This window comes from Monodelphis domestica, chromosome 1 (assembly GCF_027887165.1).
Source record: "Monodelphis domestica isolate mMonDom1 chromosome 1, mMonDom1.pri, whole genome shotgun sequence".
NCBI classification, from domain to species: domain Eukaryota; kingdom Metazoa; phylum Chordata; class Mammalia; order Didelphimorphia; family Didelphidae; genus Monodelphis; species Monodelphis domestica.
The window spans coordinates 232021121-232033719 of NC_077227.1; the positions used below are offsets into that span (position 1 = coordinate 232021121).

At 34.4% G+C, this 12599-nt stretch overlaps 1 protein-coding gene across 11 annotated transcripts in view; it reads right to left on the bottom strand.

Annotated features, from left to right (window-relative positions):
• Positions 1–12599, bottom strand: part of TDP1 (tyrosyl-DNA phosphodiesterase 1) — a 200728-nt gene that overhangs the window by 116203 nt on the left and 71926 nt on the right. For all 11 annotated transcript variants that reach the window (XM_007472638.3, XM_001366434.4, XM_007472639.2 and 8 more), the window contains 2 exons: positions 7195–7261; positions 6362–6469 (listed from right to left, as the gene is read on the bottom strand). In XM_007472638.3, coding sequence (XP_007472700.2) covers positions 6362–6469; positions 7195–7261 — 175 coding nt within the window. The remainder of the gene's footprint in view (positions 1–6361; positions 6470–7194; positions 7262–12599) is intronic.

The window sequence follows — 12599 nt, forward strand, 5'->3', positions numbered from 1 at the left end:
GCCTCCAGAGGGTAGGGAAGCTCAAGCTCCAACAAGCCTACCCCACAGACTGCACTGGGAGATTTACTGACAAACTTCAAGAGAGAAGGCAGAAAAAAAAGTCCAAAACCACAAAAAAAGAGAGAGAGAGGAGCAAGAGCTAAGGCAACAGCAGGGAGTAAAGAAGGGGTAACTATGAGCAAACAAAAGAAAAAGAAAAAAATACAATCGGAGGTTTCTATACAGGCAGTGAACAAAGAGCAAATGGAACAGAGAAGGATGAGGGAACTCCAAGCAAAAAAACCAACTCCAGTGAATTGGATATAGGCTCTGGAAGAACTCAAAATACAATTCAAAACACAAATAAGATAGGCTGAGGACAACTGGGAAAAGAACTTAAAAACGAAGTCATCTGAAAATAGAGGCACTTGAACTAAAACAAGAAAATAGTGTCTTGAAAGCCAAAAATCAATCAGCTTGAAAATGAGGCAGAGGAGATGAAAGATGAGGCAAAGAAGATGAAAGATGAGGCAAAGGAGAAGAAAGATGAAGTAAAGAAAATGAAACATGTGGCAAAGAAGATGAAAGATGACCTGCAAAGAAAATCAGACCAAAAGGAGGATGACCAAAGAACCAGGGATGAAATCCAGTTTTTAAGAAACAGAATGCAACAACTAGAAACAAACAATTTTACAAGGCAGGACACTAAAACAAAATCAAAAGAATAAAAAAAATCAAGGAAAATATGAAGCACTTCATTCACAAAACAGAAAATTTCTTACGTGTCAGCTGTGGGAAGGGTAGGTGGAGGGAAGAGAGGGAAATAATGTGATTATTGTAACCAAGGAATAATATCCTAAATTGACTATATAAACTAATTCAAATGAAAAAATAAACAAACAAAAAAACCCAGAAGATGTAGAAAATTGTTCCAGGAGAGACAATTTAAGAATCATTGGTCTACCAGAAGACCACAACAAAAGAAAAAGCCTGGACATCAGGAAATTATCCAAGAAAACTGCCTCAATATTCTTGAACAAGTGGGAAAAGTGGAGACTGAAAGATTCCACAGATCACCTCCTGTATTTAATCCCCAACTGACAACACCTAGAAATGTTATAGCCAAATTCAAGAACTATCAGACCATAGAAAAAATATTACAAGCTGCCAAGAAGAAGTCATTCAGATACCATGGAACCACAGTGAAGATAACACAGGATCTAACTATGTCTACACTGAAGGACTGAAAGGCATGGAATATGATATTCTGGAAAGCAAGGGAACTAGGTCTACAACCAAGAATCAACTACCCAGCAAAACTGACTATATATTTTTATAGGGTAAAGTATGGTCATTTAAGAAAATAGAAGAATTCTAAGCATTTGTAAAGAAAAGACCAGACCTGAACAGAAAATCTGATGCCCAAGCACAGAACTCAAGAGAATCATCAAAAGATAATTTAAAATGAAGGAAAAAAAAGTTTTTTTAAGAGACCCAATAAATTAAAATTATATGTATCCCTATAAGAAAAGAGGTAATTGGCAACTCTTAAAAATTGTTATTATCACCTGTGTAGCTAGAAGAATTACACTTAGAGGGAACAGTGATAAACTGTACAGGATGAAATGCTAAGACATAAATATGTATATAGATATATGTATGCATAAATACATATATGTGTGTATATATACATATATACAACTAGAGCTAAAAAAAGAGGTTAATACTAAATGAAATGAGAAAAGAAACAAAAGCGGGTGAATTTATATGTCACAAAGAAGCTCATGGTGGGAGGAGGGAGAACATCAATATACTGGATGGGTAAAGAAGTTCAAGATAGGAAATACTCAATTCTTATGTGCATTGAAATAGACTCAAAGAGGGAAGAACAATCAAATACATTGGGGCAGAGAATTGATTTGCACTCTATAGGGAACTAAAAGTGTAACAAACAGACTGGTGGGGAGGGAAAAAGTATAAGGGAGGGGGAGGAGGGAAGTTTAAAAAGACTATAAAGAAAATAAGGGGGGAATAAGAGGAGAGGGGGGTAGAAAGGGAAATAAAATAAGGGTGAGAATTAGGGGGACTGATTAAAAACAAAACAGTGTAGAAGGAAATAGTGAAAGAAGAAAAGGCAGTAATAGGAGTAGAAATCAAAATGCTGGAAAATACATAGCTGGTAATCATAACTCTGAATGTGAATGGATGAACTCACCCATAAAATGCAAGAAAATAGCAGAGTGGATTATAATCCAAAACCCTATCCTATGCTGTCAACAAGAAACACAAATGAGGAAAGTAGATACACATAGGGTAAAAGTAGGAGGATGGAGCCAAATCTATTGGGCATCAATTGATAAAAAGAAGGCAGGAGTTGCAATCATGATATCTGACAAAGCCAAAGTAAAAATAGATCTAGTTAAAAGAGATAGGGAAGGTACTTACATCATGATAAAAGGCAGTATAGACAATGAGGAAATATCAGTACTCAATATATATGCACCAAATGGCATAGCTTCCAAATTTCTAAAGGAGAAACTAGTGGAGCGCAAGGATGAAATAGATAGAAAAACTATACTAGTGGGAGACCTGAACCTTCCTCTATCAGATCTAGCTAAATCAAACCAAAACATAAATAATAAAAAGGTAAGAGAAGTGAATGAAATGTTAGAAAAATTAGAGTTAGTAAATATGTGGAGAAAAATAAATAGGGACAAAAAGTAATACACCTTCTTTTCAGGAGTACATGGTACATTCACAAAGACTGACCATGTGTTAGGGCATAAAAACATTGCAAACAAGTGCAAAAGAGCAGAAATAATAAATGCAACCTTCTGAGATCACAATATAAGGAAAATAATAATTAGTAAGGGTACATGGAGAGGCAAATCAAAAATTAATTGGAAATTAAACAATATGATTCTCCAAAATCTGTTAAAGAACAAATTATAGAAACAATTAATAACTTCATTGAAGAAAATGACAATGATGAGACATCCTTTAAAAATCTGTGATGCAGCCAAAGCAATACTCAGGGGGAAATTCATATCTTTGAGTTCATATATTAACAAATTAGAGAGGGCAGAGGTCAATGAGTTGGGCATGCAAATTAAAAAACTGGAAAGTGAACAAATTAAAAATCCTCAGATGAAGAGTAAATTAGAGATCCTAAAAATCAAAGGGGAACTTAATAAAATTGAAAATCAAAGAACTATTGATTTAATAAATAACACTAGAAGCTGGTACTTTGAAAAAACAAATAATATAGACAAAGTATTAGTCAATCTAAATAAAAAAAGGAAAAAAGAAACCCAAATTGACAGTATCCAAGATGAAAAGGGAAACCTCACCTCTAATGAAGAGGAAATTAATGAAATCATTAAAATTTATTATGCCCAAATATGTGGCAATAAATTGGCAATCTAGGTGATATGAATATTTACCAAAAAAAATTGTCTAGACTAACGAAAGAATAAATATACTACCTAAACAACCTCATATCAGAAAAAGAAATTGAACAAGCTATTAAAAGAACTCCCTAAGAAAAAATCCCCAAGTCCAGATGGATTCACAAATGAATTTTATCAAACATTCAAAGAACAACTCATTCCAATATTATACATACTATTTGACAGAATAAGCAAAGAAGGAGTTCTACCAAATTCCTTTTACAACACAAATATGGTACTGATTACAAAGCCAGGTAGGTCAAAAACAGAGAAAGAAAACTATAGACCCATCTCCTTAATGAATATAGATGCCAAAATCTTAAATAGAAAACTAGCAAAAAGACTCCAGCAAGTGATCACAAGTGTTACGCACTATGACCAGGTAGGATTCATACCAGGAATGCAAGAATGGTTCAATATTAGGAAAACCAGCCACACAATTGATCATATCAACAAGAAAACAGACAAAAAAATCACATCATTATCTCAATAGATGCTGAAAAAGCCTTTGACAAAATACAACACTCGTTCCTATTGAAAACACTAGAAAGTCTAGGAATAGAAGGGCCTTTCCTAAAAATAATAAACAGTATATATCTAAAACCATCATCTGCAATGGGGATAAACTGGATGCATTCCCAATAAGATCAGGAGTGAAACAAGGATGCCCATTATCACCCCTATTATTTAACATTGTACTAGAAACAATAGCAGTAGCAATTAGAGAAGGAAAAGAAATTGAAGGTATTAAAATTGGCAATGAGGAGACCAAGCTATCACTCTTTGCAGATGATATGGTCTACTTAAAGAATCCTAGAGAATCAACAAAAAGGCTAGTGGAACTAATCAACAACTTTAGCAAAGTTGCAGGATACAAAATAAACCCACATAAGTCATCAACATTTCTATATATTTCCAACACATCTCAGCAGCAAGAATTAGAAAGAGAAATCCCATTTAAACTCACCCTAGACTATAGAAAATACTTGGGAATCTATCTGCCGAGACAAACATAGGAACTATATAAACACAACTACAAAATACTCTCCACACAGTTAAAACTAGATCTAAACAATTGGAAAAACATTGACTGCTCATGGATAGGACGAGTTAACATAATTAAAACGACAATCCTACCCAAATTAATTTACTTATTTAGTGCCATACCCATTAAACTACCAAAAAAGTTTTTTACTGAATTAGAAAAAAAAAATTACAAAGTTCATTTAGAAGAACAAAGGATCAAGGATATCCAGGGAGATTATGAAAAAAATGCAAAGGAAGGAGGTCTTGCAGTCCCAGATCTCAAATTATACTATAAAGCAGTGGTCATCAAAACAATTTGGTACTGGCTAAGAATGGGTGAATGACTTGAATATAAAGAAGGAAACTATAAGTAAATTAGATGAACACAGAATAGTATACATGTCAGATCTTTGGTAAAGGAAAGACTTTAAAACCAAGCAAGAGCTAGAAAAAAATCACAAAATATAAAATCAATAATTTCAATTACATTAAATTAAAAAATTTTTGTACAAACAAAACTAATGCAACCAAAATTAGAAGGGAAGCAACAAATTGGGAAACAATCTTCATTACAAAAACCTCTGACAAAGGTCTAATTACTCAAATTTATAAAGAGCTAAACCAATTGTACAAAAAATCAAGCCATTCTCCAATTGATGAATGGGCAAAGGACATGAATAGGCAATTTTCAGTTAAAGAAATCAAAACTATTAATAAGCACATGAAAAAGTGTTCTAAATCTTTTATAATCAGAGAAATGCAAATCAAAACAACTCTGAGGTATCACCTCACACCTAGCAGATTGGCTAACATTACAGCAAAGGAAAGTAATGAATGCTGGAGGGGATGTGGCAGAGTCAGGACATTAATGCATTGCTGGTGGAGTTGTGAATTGATCCAACCATTCTGGAGGGCAATTTGGAACTATGCCCAAAGGGCGATAAAAGAATGTCTGCCCTTTAATCCAGCCATAGCACTGCTGGATTTGAACCCCAAAGAGATAATAAAGAAAAAGACTTGTACAAGAATATTCATAGCTATGTTCTTTGTGGTGGCAAAAAATTGGAAAATGAGGGGATGCCCTTCAATTGGGGAATGACTGAACAAGATTTGGTACATGTTGGTGATGGAATACTATTGTGCTAAAAGGAATAATAAAGTGGAGGAATTCCATGGGAACTGGAATGACCTCCAGGAATTGATGCAGAATGAGAGGAGCAGAACCAGAACATTGTACACAGAGACTGATACACTGTGGTACAATCTAATGTAATGGATTTCTCCATTAGTGGCAATGCAGTGATCCTGAACAACTTGGAGGGATCTACGAGAAAAAATATCCACATTCAGAGGAAAAACTGTGGGAGTAGAAACACAGAAGAAAAACTGCTTGAATACATGGGTCGAGGGGATATAGTTGGGTATGTAGACTCTAAATGAACATCCTAATTAAAACATCAACAACATGGAAATAGGTTCTGATTAAGGACACAGGTAATACCCAACGAAATTGCAAGTCAGCTGCAGTTAGGGTGGGGGGAGGGGAAGGAGGGAAATAATGTGATTCTTGTAACCAAGGAATAATTTTGTAAATTGACTAAATAAATTCAAAAGCAAAAAAAAAAAAAAGAACAATCTGACCTAAAAGACCAAAACATTAATCTAATTCTCCAAAAAAAAAAGGTCAATGATACATTCCTTCATCTCTTCTTAGGGACCAAGAGGAATCAGTACAATTATATAGCTTTTCTGTTCTTTTCATTTATTCTCTAACAATTATTGTATATACCATTTTCCTAGTTCTTTTCACTACCCAGTTCACAGAGGTCTTCGCATGTTTATCTAACCCCTCTAACTACATTAAAAAAATAAACATTTCTTTCATAAGGAATTTAAGCGCTATTTACCTTGTGACGAGAAACCACGCCATCTTTGCAAAGTCTGGAGACAGTCTCATATAAGTCTTAATGTGAGGCATGGCATGGCTACGGCCTGATGTTTCTGCTGACCATTTGCTGGTGAAAGGAAAGGTATATGTTAGTTTTCCATGAACCAATGCCAAATGGGCTTAAGTCTCAATGTCAGATGCATATAATACAAATCAAACAATATAGAATATATAGAATGGCAGGAATCAAAGAAATGAAATCTCAATACTTGGGAAACACAGTCACACAAGACATATTGCAGAAACCATTCTAAATCCAAGAATCCACACTAAGATTGACTCCTAAATCAGAATGAGGTGTACAAGATTTCATGGGGGGAAAAAATCAGAAATTTTTAACTTATTTATGTCTGAAATACAAGAGAAAGACCTTCACAATGCATAGGCAGTGTGACCAAGTCGTAGTCTTTCTACTGCCACCACGTAGCTGTGTTTCTTTAAGGCAAATCACTTTATCCCTTCTGGGCCTCAGTGTCCTCCAAATTAACTACAGCCTGTATTTCTTTTCAAAAAGTGGTATAATAAAAAGTGTTGGAATTGGATTGGGAAAGAAATAGATGCAAATCCTGTCTCTGGTTGCATCATGAGGCAAATCATGGTCTTTCTAAACCTCATTCTATTCATCACTAAAATAGGGACAATTATACCAAAAGTATTTATTGTACAAGGTCATTGTAAAGCCCAATTGAGATCATATTCTTAAAGCAATTTTCAAACTTCAGAGTACTATATAAAATGCCAGTTGCTGTCATCATCTTTAATGTGGAGAAACATTATAAAACTGGTACTTACTGAAAATAAGAGTGGAGCCAAAGTTGTTTCTCTGCAGTTTGCAAGCTGTATGGAAGAGAGCCACCAGCTTTTAAGATAAACAGAAGACAAAATAGGTTAGGAAATTAATTTTGAGAGCTTTTTTAAAAAGTAGCATTTGGAAGAGATGTTAAAAAAAAATTCAGTCAACTGCTAGCGAGTAGATAAAAAAAAATACTATCTTCATTATTTTAATCTGGCCAAATCTTTTTTTTGAAAAATTAATTGTCCAAGTCCTACAAATGGATTTATTGATCAGCTTTCCTTTCCTAGAAATGAAGAATAAGCAACACAGATGTGCCATGAGGCTTGAAAAGGTTTAAATAATTGAGGAGCATCAGAATATACTGAACAGCTGACTGGAATTGGAGGACTAGGGTCTGAAGCTAGGTTTTATTGCTTGGTAGCTAGCTATATGACCATAGGTAAATTATTTAATACTTTGGACCTCGGTTTCCTCATCTATAAAATGAAATCTACAAAGCCATTTCTAATTTTAAATTTTATGATTCTTAAAGGACTGTGTTGTTTAGAAGAAAGAGACACTTAAAGCCAATTCTGAACTGCATGTTCAATCACCAGAGTTCTATCTCTTATCTGCTGCCAACTAGTTGGTTATCCTCAGTAAGTTATATCTTCTCTATGAAGCTCAGTTTTCTTATCTTTATAATGAGACTAGATTAGATGGTCTTGAAGTGTCTTTCCATATCTAAAATCAGATTACTATATAACTTATAAAGTAGAAAAGAAGAATCCTTCCATTATTCTACACAGAATAGGGCACAAACAACTAAAACTACCTAAATACACAGGGCAAATAATTATTAACTCAGTTAAAATTTTTAACTCAGTAATTTTTAACTCAGAAAAAAATTAACTCAGTTAAAAGCTTCATGTGATTTTTTAATAATTTAATAGTATTGTTCACTAGAAGTAAATACTTTTAATAATTTTTAATATAAGCCTAAAATCATAATTCTGGAAAATAATACTCAACATTAATGTTGCTCTTTAAATTTGTTGATAATGTATTAATTAATATTAAATATGTATTAATAATAATTAACCATGCAAAACAAACATATAATACATATAATACACATACAACTCACTGATTATCATAAGGATTAATGTGCTATATGTATGTTATACGTACATGTGTGACTTTATAGGGATATAAATTTTAAAGAAAAAAGTAAATATCATTATCTGGAAGTAACATCAAGGATTTAAAAAAAAAAGCCACCTGTTTAATGAAAGTTTTAGTTATGTAATTTCTATACTTTATGAGATAAAGCAGCATGCCCAAAAATAACAGCTATAAGAGAAACAGAAAGCCAAGTCTTCTAACTCTGAATTCAATACTTTTCCCAATACTCAGTACAATCTCTTCATAATACTGAGAAAGTCTAAGATGGAATCATGGCATGAAGTTAATTTTCTCCATATATAAGAGAAGAGTTGGAAATTCAGGCTACTACGACTAGACAATTCTTAACTAGATTTAAGAAGGGTATAATCTGTCTCCTGCTACCCAAAACTAAATATTTATAGCATCTGTGCTAGTTTAAAAACCAGTTTTATCTAAAATACAGGATTCTTCATTAAAAGCATATTTTTAAAGAATATAATTTAACAGATGATAGGTTGTTTTTAAGCACAAAAAAAGATGCCTCTTCCCATCCTCATCAAAACAAAAACAAAAACCAATATTCTATCCTGATATAGAGTACATTAATAAGAACTTTATTTCAAAACACAGTTGTTCTCTAACAAGTCCATATTCCACTTGTGACAAAACAAAATCATTTACAAAAGCTAAAAAAGTTGGAAGGGATCCCAGGAGTCATCTAGTCTAACCAATATCTGTCCCTCTTCCCCCCCCCAAAAAAAAAACCCTTCTACAATATTTCCAACAAAGGGTAATCCACCCTCTTCTTTGCAACTTATATCTAAGGGAAATTCATGTCCTCTTGAGGAAGTCCATTCTACATCTAGAATGCTCAGGTATGAGATTTTTTTCTCCCATTGAGGCTTTAATCAAACATATTGCCACTGCCCAAGAGTTTTCTCGTCTAATCACCTAAATGTCTAGTTCTGACCCTCTGAGGTCATACTTGAGGTCAGCTATCATGGCCTCCCTAAAGACTTTTATTCTATATATGAAACATCTCTATTGTCTACACTGATGGTCCTTGCATGGCTAAAAAATATCTTCACCTAAAATAAATTAATGGGATATTTTATGCCCAGCACACACAGCCTTGGAAACTAGGTGGTAGAGCAGATAGAATTCTAGGTCTGGAGTTAGATAAACCTGAATTTAAATGCAGCCTCTAATATGTACCAAATGTGTGGCCCCAAGTCAGTTATGTAACCATATTTACTTCAGTTTCCTCATGTATAAAATAAGCTAGAGGTAGAGGGGAGAGGTCCCCTCTGGCACACATGCCATAGGTTCACCAACATGGGCATAGGGCTTTGTACACAATGCCATTGTTTGGTCATTTCAGTTGTATACAACTTTCTGGGACCCCATCTGGGGTCTTCTTAGCAAAGATACTGGAGTGGTTTGCATTTCCTTTTCCAGTTGGTTTTACAGGAGAAAACTAAAGCAAACAGAGTTAAGAACTGAACCAGAGTCACATAGCTAATTAGTGACTGAAGCTGGATTTGAACTCTGGAAGATGAATCTTCCTGCCTCTAGGCCGAGAGATCTATCCACTGTGCCACCTAGCTACCCTTTGTATACAATAAGCACTTAAAAAATATTTTTCAGAACTGGATGTTATTAGATGGCCTCAAAGACTGCCTCTGATGAAGACCTTATCCCAACTTGCTAACATCCTTCCTAAAAAGAAGTGTCCATAGAACATGATACTCCAGGGTAAAATATGAAGGAACTATCAATTTCCTCATGGTGAACACTATGTCTCTCTTAATGCAATCTAGAGTGTTTGGGGTGACCACTCTCTGCAATTGACTCACGCTAAACCAGGGACCTTTCTCACTCAGTTATTGAGCTATATCTTTTCTTCTTGTGCTGGTGAAATTCATTTATTTTTTAAAATCAGAGTGTGAAGTTTCATTTTTACGCCATTAACTTATATTTTAAACAGGGCCCATCATTTTAGTCTATAAAGCTATAGTAGATTCTGAAACTATCATTCAATGTGTAAGGTATCTATCTCCTTCTATACTGTGTCATTTAATAATTTTGAAGTTTATCATCTTCATCAGTCAGAGACAAGGAGAAAAAAAATCCACAAAAAGAAAATTATAATTAATCTATATAATTAAAGCATTTTATAAATTTAATTTGTAAATGATATAACTGTACATTTAGCATTTATTAAATTGATTAATATTTCTGAGAGGCAAGATGAAGTCATGAAGAGAGGAATAGAGTAGAAGCCAAAAAGACTGTTCAGATCTTACCTTTGACAAATAGTTTCTCTACAACCCCAGAATCTCATTTAGCCTTAGTTGCCCAGAAAACTCTTACTCAATAGCTATTGTTTTTATTTCACACTAATTTGTACATATATCCCTGAACAATCCATCTAAGTTCTCTCTTATAACAAGGATTTTTTAAAAAGAAGGCAACTCAGCAGAATTAACCAAACATCATGATAAGATGAGGTGCTATTGGTATTAAGGGTGTGACGTTCTACACTAAGATGGAATTACACACTGATTAAAATCACAGGTCCAGGGGGCAGCTGGGTAGCTCAGTGGATTGAGAGCCAGGCCTAGAGATGGGAGGTCCTAGGTTCAAATCTGGCCTCAGACACTTCCCAGCTATGTGACCCTGGGCAAGTCACTTGACCCCCATTGCCTAGCCCTTATCACTCTTCTGCCTTGGAACCAATAAACTGTATTGAATCCAAGATGGAAGGTAAGGCTTTAAAAAAAGGTTCAGACTGAAAAATATGTAAATATGTTTATTCTACTTATTAAAACAAAGATCAAGTTTGGGAATCATTCAGTCTTCTTCAACTGAGTATTATTGGCAAGTCACTAAATTCCATAACAAAATTTTGCATTCTGTATCTTTGGATACAAAGAGGATGAACTTAAGTTCTAAACCAGTTTGTAAGATATCACATGTTCTTCAGACAAATCACTTAAGAACATAGAGAAGCATCATTATGTTATGAAATCTAAATTTACACATGCTAAAGCTGGGATAGAAATGGAATAAGCATTGAAAGATCCTATCAAGTTTTGAAAAGGACAAATCTGACAATGGATTCTATGGTTGTTTGAGGATCAACTTGCTGAAGGATGGAAAAACTAGTCACCAGAATTCTGACTACCAAACAGAATTGTCTTGATGCAACAACTCATAAAACTGTCTACTAATGAGAAAAGATACTTCTTTCCCTTTATTTCAAAGATGAATGGATACATCGCCAGAACTAGTCAAAGCATTTTTTTTAGCTCTGCTGTGCTGCCTTTTCTTTTTTAAACATTGTTATAAGACAAGACTGGCGAAGGGCAAATTCAAGCTGTCTGTGAGCCCCACTCCCCACCTCCCATTAATGGAGAGAGCTGAGGGAAATACTGCTTGCTTAGGGTAGCTGAAAAGACGGGTTGGGCATGCAAAAAATGTCCTCAGGTGCTGGGAAAAGGGGATACAGAGCAGCTCCCCAAGTGCCAACTCTGCACATGTGCCACAGCTTTGCTGATGTTACAAGAGATGGTTTTGATGGATAGGGCAGGAGTATATGAGCAAATTAATGTGAAATAAAAACAACAGATTTCAATAAAAATTGAGAAGCATATAAAGAGTTGGTCTTATAACTGGAAGTCCAGGATTCCCACTCACACAAGCTGCATGATGATCCTAAGGAAGTCACTAAAGCTTTAAGCTTTAAATTTCCAAGGCAACGGAAAAGGTGAATGATAGGGGGAGAAAATTTCCCAATCCAGAATTTTCCTAGACCAGTAAAATCACAGGCCTAACCCATATGCCTATCAAAAAAATCTCTAATAAAGTTCTATTAATACTCTGAATTAGTGAAAGAAGCACTCATGATGGTGAAATCATAATTCCATAAAACTATTTCTCTATTTATACACAGATTCTAAATTAAGGAGAGTGAAGGGGAGAAAGGAAGGGCTTGATTTTCAAAATAATTTTAGTTGTAATCTTTCACCCTCCTCCTGAACACCCACCTCTTCACATTTCTTTTTTGTGTGTAGAATGTTTAAACTAAGAAATAGGCCCTGAGTAAGAAAAGAACCAGAAAAAGAATTTTTGGTCTTTTAATTGGAAATCATTTAAGTCTAGACTTTATGATCCAGAAAAAAAAATATTTGTGGATAAATCAAATCTCTCCTGAGATAAAGACTTGACCTGTGATTTCATTCTTACAGGTGAA